General features: G+C 31.8%; 1 protein-coding gene across 2 annotated transcripts in view; it reads right to left on the reverse strand.

Moving 5' to 3' along the window:
• LOC134712083 (kinetochore-associated protein 1-like) overlaps positions 1–15,577 on the reverse strand; it is a 78,949-nt gene that overhangs the window by 34,919 nt on the left and 28,453 nt on the right. For both annotated transcript variants that reach the window (XM_063573235.1, XM_063573236.1), the window contains 16 exons: positions 15,247–15,303; positions 14,681–14,797; positions 14,199–14,318; positions 13,468–13,611; positions 13,073–13,171; positions 12,148–12,251; positions 11,618–11,720; positions 8,698–8,835; positions 7,941–8,060; positions 7,112–7,187; positions 6,779–6,843; positions 5,100–5,210; positions 2,017–2,045; positions 1,456–1,557; positions 748–932; positions 231–328 (listed from right to left, as the gene is read on the reverse strand). In XM_063573235.1, coding sequence (XP_063429305.1) covers positions 231–328; positions 748–932; positions 1,456–1,557; positions 2,017–2,045; positions 5,100–5,210; positions 6,779–6,843; positions 7,112–7,187; positions 7,941–8,060; positions 8,698–8,835; positions 11,618–11,720; positions 12,148–12,251; positions 13,073–13,171; positions 13,468–13,611; positions 14,199–14,318; positions 14,681–14,797; positions 15,247–15,303 — 1,668 coding nt within the window. The remainder of the gene's footprint in view (positions 1–230; positions 329–747; positions 933–1,455; positions 1,558–2,016; positions 2,046–5,099; positions 5,211–6,778; positions 6,844–7,111; positions 7,188–7,940; positions 8,061–8,697; positions 8,836–11,617; positions 11,721–12,147; positions 12,252–13,072; positions 13,172–13,467; positions 13,612–14,198; positions 14,319–14,680; positions 14,798–15,246; positions 15,304–15,577) is intronic.

Consider the following 15,577-nt stretch of genomic DNA (forward strand, 5'->3'; position numbering starts at 1 on the left):
TCAGAAGTGTTATTAAAAAACAAGACTGTTCTAACAACAAGATCGAAAACTTCTTTGTTTCTATCATAAATTTCCTAAAAAAATCACTATACAATATTTATTGAAAAATTTTTTTTTCTCTAAAATTACAATAATCTGCAATCCAATAAAAAAAAAAAAAAATAATTTTGAACAATAGTCAGTAACCAATCTTAAAAAAACAGAAGTGTATAAGTATACATAGTTTATACCTGTTCACATATACTATATTCTCCTGCTTCACATTGCTGACTTACAGATAATGCTAATGATGCTGCTTTGTTTAAATCTAAACACTTCATAAACAAATCTGAAAACATTCACATACAGTTATATAAGTCATTTATTCAAATGTATTCATTATCACTGAACTAGTATATATTTGTTTAGGGGCCAGCTGAAGGACGCCTCTGGGTGCGGGAATTTCTCGCTACATTGAAGACCTGTTAGTGACCTTCTGCTGTTGTTTTTTCATTTGGTCGGGTTGTTGTCTCTTTGACACATTCCCCATTTCCATTCTCAATTTTACTTTCTTAAAATTACAAAAACTATCAAAGATATTTTAACAAAGAATCATCAAAAGTTGGCATTTGTGTTATTCATAATTGTGTCAAGGAATCCCTTTAAAATTCTTCCGAATGGCCACTTAATATAGCATCCTTAAATTTCCAGTGGTTTCAGAACTCTATTTACATGACAACTTCAATTCCAATTATCATTTAGTCATACCTGAATGACCACTACATACAACTAATGCTTCTGATGTCAGCATGTATGTAACTTCAGGTAAACTTCTAAGTTGTCCAGCTGTCAGGTCACAGTTCTCTGAGTCAGCTTGCAGTTTTAGGAATGACAGAGCTACACTGTATAATGTCTCTGCAGTCTCCTCTGTACGGTCAGACTCAAGTAACATACTGAAAGAAATATAATAGTTCTGATTGTTTTATGAAATCTACATGTTGACTGTCCATGTGACAATATCTTCTGGAACAGTGTCTGATACATTATCAATAGTATAGTCAGACCTGCCAACATTTCAAAATGGCCATGGGGGTTTTATGAGCAAGATAGCCCTCATTTTTCTTCAAAAGTATTTTTATGTTGTTAATTTGCTTATTCATACTTTAATAAACCTAAAGCAATTGTAAATTGATTTAATTTATTTCAAATTGTGGACAAAATTGCTCTTTCAAAATTTCTACGCAAATAGTGACAGGTATGTATAGTGTTAGCATATGCATAACATTATCTAATAGTTTCATTACCTAATATATAAGATATTCAGATATGTTATGAAAAAGAAGATGTGGTATGATTGCCAATGAGACAACTGTCCACAAGAGATTAAGCTGTTTGGTTCATTCATGATACTATGGTACAATTTGGTGTTCAAATCTTATTGTGTGTTCTCTATAGTACAATCTTAATCATCCTTACTTGCAGTATTTCAATGCAGTCTGAATTCCGCCTGTCTTTGCAGCTTCTATTGCAAGTTGTCCTTGAATCTTTACATGGGAGATTTGTAAAATATCTGCTAACCTGTAAAATGAATAAACATGCCCTTAAATTAACTAGATATTCCATTGAGTTTTATGGCTCTTACAGTTCCAATGCATAATAAAAGAATCACCTTTTTAAATTTCTATTCATAGCAATGGTGCCAATATAGGTATTGATGGTAGGTGTCATCTTATAAACCCTGATAAGGAAAGGATTTATTTCCTCACACTTAATGGCAGTATCTTACAGAACTTCAGTTAAACATTATAATTTTTGTCCGTTTTTAATTCTTTTTTTTATTTACTGTTCTGAGATACAACTTGTAATGAAGCATTTCTAGTATACTGTGAATTCATGTTTTTTTTTGTGGGTTACCAATGATATTGGTTATAGGTGAACCTCAAATTTAAATGTATTCTCCCAAGGTTAAGTATTCGACTGTTTTGATGAATTTTAACCTCAACATTATTTTTATTTAGAATTACATTTTAAATTTACCTGAAAACTTTTGTTTTGCTTGCTTCTTCCTGAAATACAAAAAAAAATACACAAATGATTGAGGTTTTCACTTGAATTCTAGCAGTTACTCAAATAAACAGTTGTTACCTGATTTTTCTAACTTGGTCTTTTTTTTGTTTTTGTTTTTTTAGTGACTCATTCACTTAAATAAAGTACCATTTTCCATTGCATCAAGGACCTTATAAGTGAAAATCATCAATTTTGAACATGAACTCAATTTTGTCAGAAGTAACAACATATTCAAATTTGAAAATCATAAGTCATTTTATAGAAACTGCTAGTAGAGTTCATACTATCTTACTTCACTATTTTAATAGTTTTTTCCTTCTGAATACCTGTTTAATAACAACTTACCTTCTTAGACTCTCTCTTAATGAAGAACTGTTTGGCATAGGTAACCAGTAGTTTGGTCCTGATATTAACATCACAGTACTGATCTATGGTTATGTACTGGTACGAGTACCTGTTTAATAACTACTTACCTTCTTAGACTCTCTCTTAATGAAGAACTGTTTGGCATAGGTAACCAGTAGTTTGGTCCTGATATTAACATCACAGTACTGATCTATGGTTATGTACTGGTACGAGTACCTGTTTAATAACTACTTACCTTCTTATACTCTCTCTTAATGAAGAACTGTTTGGCATGGGTAACCAGTAGTTTGGTTCTGATATTAAAATCACAGTACTGATCTATGGTTATGTACTGGTACGAGTACCTGTTTAATAACTACTTACCTTCTTAGATTCCCTCTTAATGAAGAACTGTTTGGCATGGGTAACCAGTAGTTTGGTCCTGATATTAACATCACAGTACTGATCTATGGTTATGTACTGGTACGAGTACCTGTTTAATAACTGCTTACCTTCTTAGATTCTCTTTTAATGAAGAACTGTTTGGCATAGGTAACCAGTAGTTTGGTCCTGATATTAACATCACAGTACTGATCTATGGTTATATACTGGTACGAGTACCTGTTTAATAACAACTTACCTTCTTAGACTCTCTCTTAATGAAGAACTGTTTGGCATGGGTAACCAGTAGTTTGGTCCTGATATTAACATCACAGTACTGATCTATGGTTATGTACTGGTACCAGCACCTGTTTAATAACTACTTACCTTCTTAGACTCTCTCTTAATGAAGAACTGTTTGGCATAGGTAACCAGTAGTTTGGTTCTGATATTGACATCACAGTACTGATCAATGGTTATATATTGGTACGAGTACCTGTTTAATAACTACTTACCTTCTTAGACTCTCTCTTAATGAAGAACTGTTTGGCATAGGTAACCAGTAGTTTGGTCCTGATATTAACATCACAGTACTGATCTATGGTTATATACTGGTCATACTCTTTCTGAGTACCTGTTTAATAACTACTTACCTTCTTAGACTCTCTCTTAATGAAGAACTGTTTGGCATAGGTAACCAGTAGTTTGGTCCTGATGTTTACATCACAGTACTGATCAATGGTTATTTACTGGTACAAGTACCCGTTTAATAACTACTTACCTTCTTAGATTCCCTCTTAATGAAGAACTGTTTGGCATAGGTAACCAGTAGTTTGGTCCTGATATTTACATCACAGTACTGATCTATGGTTATGTACTGGTACGACTACCTGTTTAATAACTACTTACCTTCTTAGACTCCCTTTTAATGAAGAACTGTTTGGCATAGGTAACCAGTAGTTTGGTCCTGATATTGACATCACAGTACTGATCAATGGTTATATACTGGTACGAGTACCTGTTTAATAACAACTTACCTTCTTAGACTCTCTCTTAATGAAGAACTGTTTGGCATGGGTAACCAGTAGTTTGGTCCTGATATTTACATCACAGTACTGATCTATGGTTATATACTGGTACCAGCACCTGTTTAATAACTACTTACCTTCTTAGATTCCCTCTTAATGAAGAACTGTTTGGCATAGGTAACCAGTAGTTTGGTCCTGATATTTACATCACAGTACTGATCTATGGTTATGTACTGGTACGACTACCTGTTTAATAACTACTTACCTTCTTAGACTCCCTTTTAATGAAGAACTGTTTGGCATAGGTAACCAGTAGTTTGGTCCTGATATTTACATCACAGTACTGATCTATGGTTATGTACTGGTACGAGTACCTGTTTAATAACAACTTACCTTCTTAGACTCTCTCTTAATGAAGAACTGTTTGGCATAGGTAACCAGTAGTTTGGTCCTGATGTTTACATCACAGTACTGATCAATGGTTATTTACTGGTACAAGTACCCGTTTAATAACTACTTACCTTCTTAGATTCCCTCTTAATGAAGAACTGTTTGGCATAGGTAACCAGTAGTTTGGTCCTGATATTTACATCACAGTACTGATCTATGGTTATGTACTGGTACGACTACCTGTTTAATAACTACTTACCTTCTTAGACTCCCTTTTAATGAAGAACTGTTTGGCATAGGTAACCAGTAGTTTGGTCCTGATATTGACATCACAGTACTGAACTATGGTTATGTACTGGTACCAGCACCTGTTTAATAACTACTTACCTTCTTAGATTCCCTCTTAATGAAGAACTGTTTGGCATAGGTAACCAGTAGTTTGGTCCTGATATTTACATCACAGTACTGATCAATGGTTATATATTGGTACAAGTACCTGTTTAATAACTACTTACCTTCTTAGACTCCCTTTTAATGAAGAACTGTTTGGCATAGGTAACCAGTAGTTTGGTCCTGATATTTACATCACAGTACTGATCTATGGTTATATACTGGTCATACTCTTTCTGAGTACCTGTTTAATAACTACTTACCTTCTTAGACTCTCTCTTAATGAAGAACTGTTTGGCATAGGTAACCAGTAGTTTGGTCCTGATATTTACATCACAGTACTGATCAATGGTTATATATTGGTACAAGTACCTGTTTAATAACTACTTACCTTCTTAGACTCCCTTTTAATGAAGAACTGTTTGGCATAGGTAACCAGTAGTTTGGTCCTGATATTTACATCACAGTACTGATCTATGGTTATATACTGGTACGAGTACCTGTTTAATAACTACTTACCTTCTTAGACTCTCTTTTAATGAAGAACTGTTTGGCATAGGTAACCAGTAGTTTGGTCCTGATATTAACATCACAGTACTGATCTATGGTTATATACTGGTCATACTCTTTCTGAGTACCTGTTTAATAACTACTTACCTTCTTAGACTCTCTCTTAATGAAGAACTGTTTGGCATAGGTAACCAGTAGTTTGGTCCTGATATTTACATCACAGTACTGATCAATGGTTATATATTGGTACAAGTACCTGTTTAATAACTACTTACCTTCTTAGACTCCCTTTTAATGAAGAACTGTTTGGCATAGGTAACCAGTAGTTTGGTCCTGATATTTACATCACAGTACTGATCTATGGTTATATACTGGTACCAGCACCTGTTTAATAACTACTTACCTTCTTAGATTCCCTCTTAATGAAGAACTGTTTGGCATAGGTAACCAGTAGTTTGGTCCTGATATTTACATCACAGTACTGATCAATGGTTATATATTGGTACAAGTACCTGTTTAATAACTACTTACCTTCTTAGACTCCCTTTTAATGAAGAACTGTTTGGCATAGGTAACCAGTAGTTTGGTCCTGATATTTACATCACAGTACTGATCTATGGTTATGTACTGGTACGAGTACCTGTTTAATAACAACTTACCTTCTTAGACTCTCTCTTAATGAAGAACTGTTTGGCATAGGTAACCAGTAGTTTGGTCCTGATATTTACATCACAGTACTGATCAATGGTTATATACTGGTACAAGTACCCGTTTAATAACTACTTACCTTCTTAGACTCTCTTTTAATGAAGAACTGTTTGGCATAGGTAACCAGTAGTTTGGTCCTGATATTAACATCACAGTACTGATCAATGGTTATATACTGGTACAAGTACCCGTTTAATAACTACTTACCTTCTTAGACTCTCTCTTAATGAAGAACTGTTTGGCATAGGTAACCAGTAGTTTGGTCCTGATATTAACATCACAGTACTGATCAATGGTTATATACTGGTACAAGTACCCGTTTAATAACTACTTACCTTCTTAGACTCTCTCTTAATGAAGAACTGTTTGGCATAGGTAACCAGTAGTTTGGTCCTGATGTTTACATCACAGTACTGATCTATGGTTATATACTGGTCATACTCTTTCTGAGTACCTGTTTAATAACTACTTACCTTCTTAGACTCTCTCTTAATGAAGAACTGTTTGGCATAGGTAACCAGTAGTTTGGTCCTGATGTTTACATCACAGTACTGATCTATGGTTATATACTGGTCATACTCTTTCTGAACAATAAAACAAATCATGGTTTTATATAATCATGATTAATGTAAGTGTTAAAAGTACCAGTACGCTTGAAAGTAATGTAAATTCAGACTTTCAAAGAACTAACGTATAATAACCTTGAATCTTTGCCACAAAAAAAAAAAACAAACAAAAAAAAGACAAATAATTGTCAGATTAATAAAATGTTGTAGCAGAAAATAAATCCAAAATATCTAATTGCATTTTTTTTTTAAATGTGCAACAACTGAGGTAATGTTGCAAGAAAAAAAAGATACACTTGTTGCAACAGACAGGATATTTATTGCATGTGAGATAGAATTGAGGCAAATATAAGCATGATAACATCCACTTTTAAAACATTTAATACGAGCAAAACAATAAACTTGGGTTTCTACCTGAAGAGCCAGTAAACTCTGCAAGACCAACAGAAGATTTCTTAGTTCATTTGACTTCATGTAATCTGCAAAATAATTTATACAGAATTTTTTACTCTAAATAGAAATTTGAAGTCTATTTACATGGATACTTTTATGCCATGAAATCTATGATTTAAAGTTCAATAACAATATCATCAAATTTGTTTTCTCATTTCAAAAATGATTTTCATTAACAAGTTGTTAGAATATTATTCACAAGGCTTAAACAGGATATATGAGATTTTTTTAATCATTCTTTGCTATAACAGTTCAATTAACTTTTTTTTCACTGGAACCTTTTAATGTATATACCTTCCTCAAAGTCAACAATAAGTTTGATAATGTAACTTCCTGCCTCTGTAAACAATGTTTTCTTTTTGTGTTGTTCCTAGAAGAAGAAAAACAAAAAGCACTTTATATAGATTTTTTAAGAGAAAAAAATCCCCAAATTTCTAATATCCTACGTGACCTTTGGGTCACATAGAGATATTTTGTGTTGTAAGTAAAGGGTATTTTGCACTGCTAGTCTTTAAAAATTCTAATGCAGAAAATCAACAAAAAATGCATATTGAAGCAATGGGTCACCACAATTGGACACTGTCATGTGACAAATAAATTTGAAAAAAAAATGACACATGGGCTTCCTGGATGAGAAAAAATATTAGAAACTAATAAATCATTCATTTCAATAAGATAAAATAAGAGTGGCATTTATTTAAAAAGTTCGGACAGACAACAAACCAATGAAACAGCAATACTGATTAATGGATGTGAAAACCAGTATAAAACCCTGCTTTATTAAGACAATATCATAAGGAAACCTCATTCATTTTTATCAATGGCAAATCTGAGAAAAAAACCTTCATTGGGCTGTCTATATACTGACCTTGACATCTAGTTTTACAGTGACCTGTCTGTATACTGACCTTGACATCTAGTTTAACAGTGACCTGTCTTATACTGACTTTGACATCTAGTTCTACAGTGTCATTCAGTATAACTTTGACATAATCCACAATTCTATGTGCACATTCTAATCTCTCATTCCCAGTTAAGGTCTTCAGTAAGTCAATACATTCATTAACCTGTCTTTATACTGACCTTGACATCTAGTTTTACAGTGACCTATCTATATACTGACCTTGACATCTAGTTCTACAGTGTCATTCAGTATAACTTTGACATAATCCACAATTCTATGTCCACATTCCAATCTCTCATTCCCAGTTAAGGTCTTTAGTAGGTCAATACATTCATTTACCTGAAATACAGAAACTACAATTAATATCAACTTTACACATAGAACATGCTTAAATCTACAAATGACAAATAAGTTTCAATCAATGTTGGATACAATACACACATTTATGATAATATAGAAAAAATCCATTATTTTTATATTTGATACAGAGAAAATACTCCATAGAAAATTCCATCAATTCATAGAAAACATTTTGAAACAAGTACATGTATTTAGTTATCACTCTAGCAATTTTGGTAAAATTGTAAAAAAATGAAAATAATCCAATTTTAATTAATCTTTTTACCTATGGTTCAGGTTGGTATCTATCCTCCCTTATTTTCTTAAATTGATTACCCCAAATCCAATGTTAATTATTAACATTCAGACATATTATGAGTAGGACATTGGAATTTGTTCATTTTTCATCTAACATATAAAATTTTAGAATCATTTGCAAAAATCAAGCAGTTTCTAAATTATTCTAAATTTTCTGAAATATTACCTATGTGATGATAATATATCAGTCTTTTTTTTTATATAGAAAGCTGTACAGGAAAAACTGCAGAGATCTTAAATTGTGGTTTAACACAGCCACATATTCATGTGTCTGTCCCATGCAAGGAACCTCTTCCAGAGTAATAACAAATTATTTTACCATGCCATGTTTGATCAAATGTCTCATTCTAAACACATGAAGATCCTGGGTGAGTATCACATCGTATCCCTTCATTACATTAAAGGCATCCTCTATACTGTCTGTTGTGTTCTGGCTCAATATATAGTACATCAGCATCTACAATACATGTATAAAGTTTAGGAGATTCTTAAAGGATACTTAAATTATAATTCATAAACATATACAATACATGTATAAAGTCCACGAGATTCTTAAAGGCAACTTACATTATATTTCACTAACATCTATAATATATGAAGATCAGGAGGTTTTGAAATCTACAATATATGTATATTTTAATATAGATTAGACTTTTGTTTTTTTCAGTTTGAATTGTTTAACACTAGTCATTTTGGGGACCTTTATAGCTTGATGTTCTGCATAAGAAAAGGTCAGGTCTTTTTATGTCTATGACACAAAGATAAGAAGAAAACTTTATACATCTAAGAATAGATGTTATAAAAACTCTGCCTGTTTATTAATCAAAGTGCTGGATAGCACCTCTGGAAAGTTTGTAACTATAGCTGTGTATTATTCCAAAAAGGTTATAGACATGTAGTATTTCAAATATGTATTTCATCACAGTTTAATGTTTTAAACTAAACCGTTAACTCGACAGTAATTATCAAAAATCACTTTATTTATGTTTATCATAAAAAGTTTTGATATTTTCTCATGATTGCAAAAATGTTAAACTGAAGATCTAAAATAATGAAATATACACATGATACATGCAGAAAGCTCTGTTAATTTCTTTAAGTATCCATGCCATGTCAACTTCAAGGGCCTGTGAATTAGTATTTTTCTATTGGTTTAGGTCCTTCATATTTGTTTTTAGTAAATTAACACGTACTTTTTTTTTAATTGTTCCACATGTTTCATATCGGGGCCTTTTAAAGCCTTTCTACATGTATATGGTACAAACATTTCTCATTATTGATGACCTTTAATGTGGCCCATAGTCATTAATACATTTTCATACTTTGAAATCTTTTCGATAGCATTGGTTCTTTACAAAAAATACTGCATCCTTACTTATAAATCAGATAGTTACAGTAACTTAAATCAATACAACTGTAAAGAAAGTGAATTTATATTAAAGGCTTTGATCAAAAATAGGGAACATGTCCATGGCACTCGAATGATGTCTTCGCTAGCATTAACGTTATAAACTCAAGAACTGTAAATGTGACACTACCAAATTTTTTACTTGATCTGAATTATGGTTTAATAAACATTGTGTATTCATTCTAACTATACAGTATTGCGCAATAGAATTGTAAGATCTTGACATTTGTTTTGTGTCAGAAACCAATATGTTATACGTCAATGATTTGATCGCAATCCAAATTCAGAGCTGTATCAAGCTTGAATGTTGTGTCCATACTTGTCCCAACTGTTCAGGGTTCAACTTCTGTGGTCGTATAAAGCTGTGCCCTGCAGAGCATCTGGTTTCATTTGTAACAAGGCACAGCCCTAGAGCAGTAAAAATAAATCCACCAAAATTCAAACTTGATCAGTGTTTGTGGTAGTGAGAATTGTGTATAAGTTTCATAACATTTGGTTAAGACAAACTAAAGTAAGCGAACAGAAACGATTTTTTGGATATATACGGAGGTACTTATATAAGTAAGGGAAGAATGTACATACTTACAGAAGAACAAGGATAAAACTCAATACGGTGGGAGCATAACAACAGCAGTATGACCACAGGAATAAAAAGTTTATATACGCTGGATTCATAAAATTTTTGTTGTAAGCCATTCGTTTGATATATTATTGTAATCATCGCCTCTGTGTTTGGATGACAAAGCAATTGAATTTCTATTTAAATAGGGCATGCTATGCACATGTTTGCCTGTAATCTAAATAAATTTTAAGGTGAAATGCAGCCATTTTAGCCAAAGGGTACACAACATCATAATTTCATTAACCTTTATCATTTCTACAGCACTTGTCTTCATACCCTGAGCTATGTTATTCTAAGAAGTAGATGCTGACTCGGTTGCTTTTAATATGGATGCTATATGATACGAATTTGCGATAATACACCAGACGTGGTATGATGTAAATTATTGGAAGAAGAATGAAGAAGAATTGTCGTTGGGTCAATGTTTTTCTGCTGTCAGTTTGATCCACTTGAGCATGCTGAACGAGTGAAGGTCCTTATATCCACATTGGAATGTATTTAAATAACGGAATTAAAAGTTTTCAAATGAGTTTTGGCATCAAAACCTTTCGATTGATGTTTACACAAAAACAATGCATTTTAAAGTAATTTTTTTTATGAAAGCCGGTACCGTATTTACCTGTACTCGTCCATTCCTGAGACATTAGACATATAATTATCGAGTATTTTATATTCTATCACCTGTGTTTCGTTATAACAAACCATAATAAGATTATCACTAGTCAATTATCCGACGGCTTGGTCACATCATTCCCGATTTTTTCGATACTCTCGGGCTTTTACCACGTTTACGTACGTACATAGTAAACAGGTAAAAGTAGAGCGGAAAATGTTCATTCATGAAATTTTAATGAATGAAACTGACGCAATCCGGCGTAGATTTCTTGTGATTTTCTCTTCAGCGTATGGCAGATCCGCGAAGTAATGTTTGAGATACTCATTTTCAAAATGAAGTTAAATTTATCTGAATCGTCGGTGAAAATTCAATCTTATCTTTTCAGTCAAATGAGAAGTTACTCAAAATTTTAAAAGAACCTTCCAAGAATCAGAATTCAAACACTAGTACTAGTACTAAATTATCTCAGATCAGAATAAGTGGCGATAATCTGTCACCATAAGTTTGAGGCCGACGGCTATGGAAAGTAGCAATAGCAAGCTATAGCAAACTTTCCAAAAAATAATAAATGATTTAAAAAAACTATTAAATACCTCCCAGTTATTAGCTGATGGTATATCTTCCTTTTTCAGGTTATATTTGTGCATCAAATTTTTTAACTCCATTAAATGGACTTGTTCTTTAATATCATTTACTCTGGAATAAAAGAAATCATTGAAATATGTGAATTTAAAGAACACATATAGTTCATAAATGTATTATAAATATATAAATATCTATTAATTAATACTGTTAAATTTTTTTAAACCTCAAATTTCTAAAACTCAAAAACAATTTTTTGTCACTGACTTTACATTTACAATTTTCTGTATATTTCTTTCTAATAATCTGTATCAGCGTTTAATGGATCTAAATTCAAACAGAAATTCTATTGGAAGTAAGTGAACCTTTGAATCAATTCATACAGTCAATTCTGTTTGCCCCTTAAAATCTTGATTGGACATAAATAGCAAATTTAAATAAATAAAAATAACCATATATGGATCACTCCAAAATATGTTGACCATAACCATAGATTTTGTGCAAATAAGTTTGTTTACAGTAGTTAACACTTAAAACTTACAAATCATGGTCTAGTTTAAGGGCTTGCTGGACAAGACTGTTTATTTCTTTACTCCATGGTATAGGAGCACATTTGATCACCTCCAGGATTGAATCACATTTGTACTGAAAATTATAAAATGATATGATGGATAACATCTGCTCAATACATATTGTCAGCAAAAAACTGATAAAAATCAGGCAAAATTTGATCAAAAAAAGTTTTGACAAACCCTAAAAGCCACAGGAACAGTAATGCACATGACTCTAAAAAATCTTTTCATAACTTCTGACAATTCTTACATTGTATTTCTCAAAGAGGATTTCAAACACTACAAATTTCTATCAAAACTATGATACGCAGAGTTATCAAATGATGCAATTAACATAAAATCATACTGGGCAGATTTAACAAACTATATGAATATATAATATATACACTTTAATCCATCGATTAATTGATTAATTGGTGATTGCTTCATGCCATATCAGCACAAAAGGCTATATTGAAATGAATCTACACTTTGAAAACTAATGCAGCATGGAATCTTTCACAGATGCAAGAAAAAGACATATCAGTACCAAGCCTAAAACTTGTTATAAATAACAGACTATAGAGGGGTAAAACAGATATTAAGATGTCCCATAAAATGACAAGACTTCACCAGGTCATCATTTTAACTCTAGCTTGTGACCAAAGAAAATTATACGAGTGGCATACCATTACAGACATCAAAAGGGGAAATTTGTACACTTCACAAAAAAATAAATATTTTTAGGTAAACAATTATTATTCTACTTCATCTATAACAGTTTAACAAATGTAACACATTATAAAAGCTTAACATTTTTTACCACTTACATGTTTTCAAATCCCTTTCTTAATTTTTTTTTTTATGTGATTTTTTTCAGTGGAGAATTCCACACGTAAAAAAAAAAAGGCGTACCTGTTGACTACTAATACAGTTGATAATAGCTATAACTTTAGGTTCCCACACAGCTTCACCAAGGTAAGAAGTCATTCTTCCTGATCTTTCTAATAAATCCTAAAAAAATCACTTTTGTATTATATTTAAGTATATTTCAGCTATATGAAGATTCTACTTTTGAATGTTATTTCACTTTTAATTATTTATAGATTTTCCCAATTTCCAGTATCAGTACAAATGATATTGTATTTCATAGACAACAGAAACAGATTATTTCAAATGCTTCCATCTTCTGGCACAGTAAAAACATTGAAGTCACATTTAACTATTTTCTTTAAAAAGGTAACATAATAGTCTTCTGGTTTTTTTTCCCCACAATATTTTGTTTTCTGAATGATGGTTAATTACAATACCTTTATGTATTTAGAAAAGATAATATCCTCTCTCAGATTATATTCTCTCATATAAGGTCTAATCTGTCTTTCTAATGTTTGATTTATCATTTCTATGGCAACTACTTTATCCAACATTCTGAATGTCACAGTTTCTGTGGTTTCCTGACAAATGGAAAGACTGACAGATAAATACATAGTGATAATAAATCCAAAAAAAATCTGAAATCACCATTTTGATAGTGTTTAATTCTGCTTTTTCTTGTATAAACTGGCAGATTTATAAAAATTTACATTAAAATCAGTTCATTAATCTATGAAATGATTCACATCAAATGGAAATCAAAGTCATATTCAGGAAAAGGGCATGCTATTGGATATGAATATGAACTCTGCTTTGTACAAGACTGACAAACTGAGTCAAATTGTTCATTTATATGTTACAGCCAAAAGTAAGTCATATCACCCTAACCAGATATATTATTCTGACTCTGACTGACCTGCCTTTGCTCTTTTAAAGAAGCAATCAATACAAATTTGAAGTCTTTGACCAGGCTAGGAATTGAAGCCACTTTCTCCCACACTCAAGGTGAGCATCAACCCATTGGACCGTATAGGATTGACATTTCCCCTCATATATAAATATTTAACTTTTTTAAAGGCGTGTTCATACTTGACCTTCTTCTTAATGCAGCATATGAAAATCAAGTCTGTTTATATATCTCTTGAGAATGTTGATAGTATAAATTCACCTGTAGAAAATTTCCAAATGTGAGTTTACAGTTGTACTTTGTTTGTAGGTCATGAAGATGTTGTAAATTGGTAATCAATGTCTTCATCAAATCTAAAACTTCCAGTCTTTCTATCTGGGTCTGAAATATTACCCCAAAAAATCAATTCATTTCAAATTGTTATATTTACAACTCTTTCATATATATGACATAAATATGAAAGTGATTGTGAATAAGGGTGAACAATGAAAGAGACAGTTATTTTGAAGGTGATAACAGCCAGGATAAACATCAAATTGTATTTCAAAATGTAACAGGACATAAAATTAATCATAAGAAATATCTGCTGAGTACTGCAAAAAAAAACAACAAAAAACATAACAATATTGTCCACTTTTGAAGCAAGTTCATAAATAAAGCTAGATAAACTAAATTCTATCAAAATTCATAATTTTCCCCTTCGTAAGTGTAAATAGAAACGTAACTGGAGTTTATATGATTACCTTCATTGTGATGTCAGCTGCAGTGTAGATTGAATGACTATAACTTATATCTACAACTTTAACCAATACTCCATACACAGATCTCAGAAACTGTAATGCATTTACTGGCCAAGCTTTCTGTAAAAAAAATTACCATGAACAAACTTTATATCTTTACTTTAACATTTCGAAGAAAATAAAAGTTAACAGTACACCTAATGACAATTTGCAAAGTTTCAACCTGGTTATCTTGAAAAAGCTAAGATTTTTTCCCCCCAAAGTGCCACAATGACACAGTTTAATTCTATAAACCAAATTTAGGGCTTCCATCTTAAAAAAAAGTGTTCAAAAGTTTTTTAGTATGCATAGCCCTGCTGAAAATATATTACTGGATTAACCGGGACAATTTAATGCTGCTCAAAGTTCCACCATATAAAATGGGGAAGAATAAAACATATTTGCCATGCAGAATGAAAATCAAAGAAGGGGGATTACTCTGAATGTGACAGCAATCAAATGATACTAAAAAAGACATTTAGAGCTCAACTGATTTCAAGTCTAACATATTATATAAATCATTTAGTTACCTTATCTAGTAGTTCTGAACTTTTTGCTTTCTGAATTATCCACTTAACCACATCAACCTAAAATGTAAATGACAGCATTCCAAATAAATGTCAAACTAAAAGATAAATTAATGAGCTCACAGATTGACATATAAACACAAGAATCCCTACACTGAATTTTACAAGCCTAATTTTTAATCTATACTAATATCTGCAGTCCAAACTCTTGCCCTTATGAGTAAAATAGTTTTTATAAATATGCCACAAACCATCTTAACATGTTTCATACTAACCCAAAATCTGTGTTAAATTCTTGCAGGAATATATTTCAATAAACACACTGAATCTCAAA

This window comes from Mytilus trossulus, chromosome 3 (assembly GCF_036588685.1).
Source record: "Mytilus trossulus isolate FHL-02 chromosome 3, PNRI_Mtr1.1.1.hap1, whole genome shotgun sequence".
Lineage (NCBI taxonomy): Eukaryota > Metazoa > Mollusca > Bivalvia > Mytilida > Mytilidae > Mytilus > Mytilus trossulus.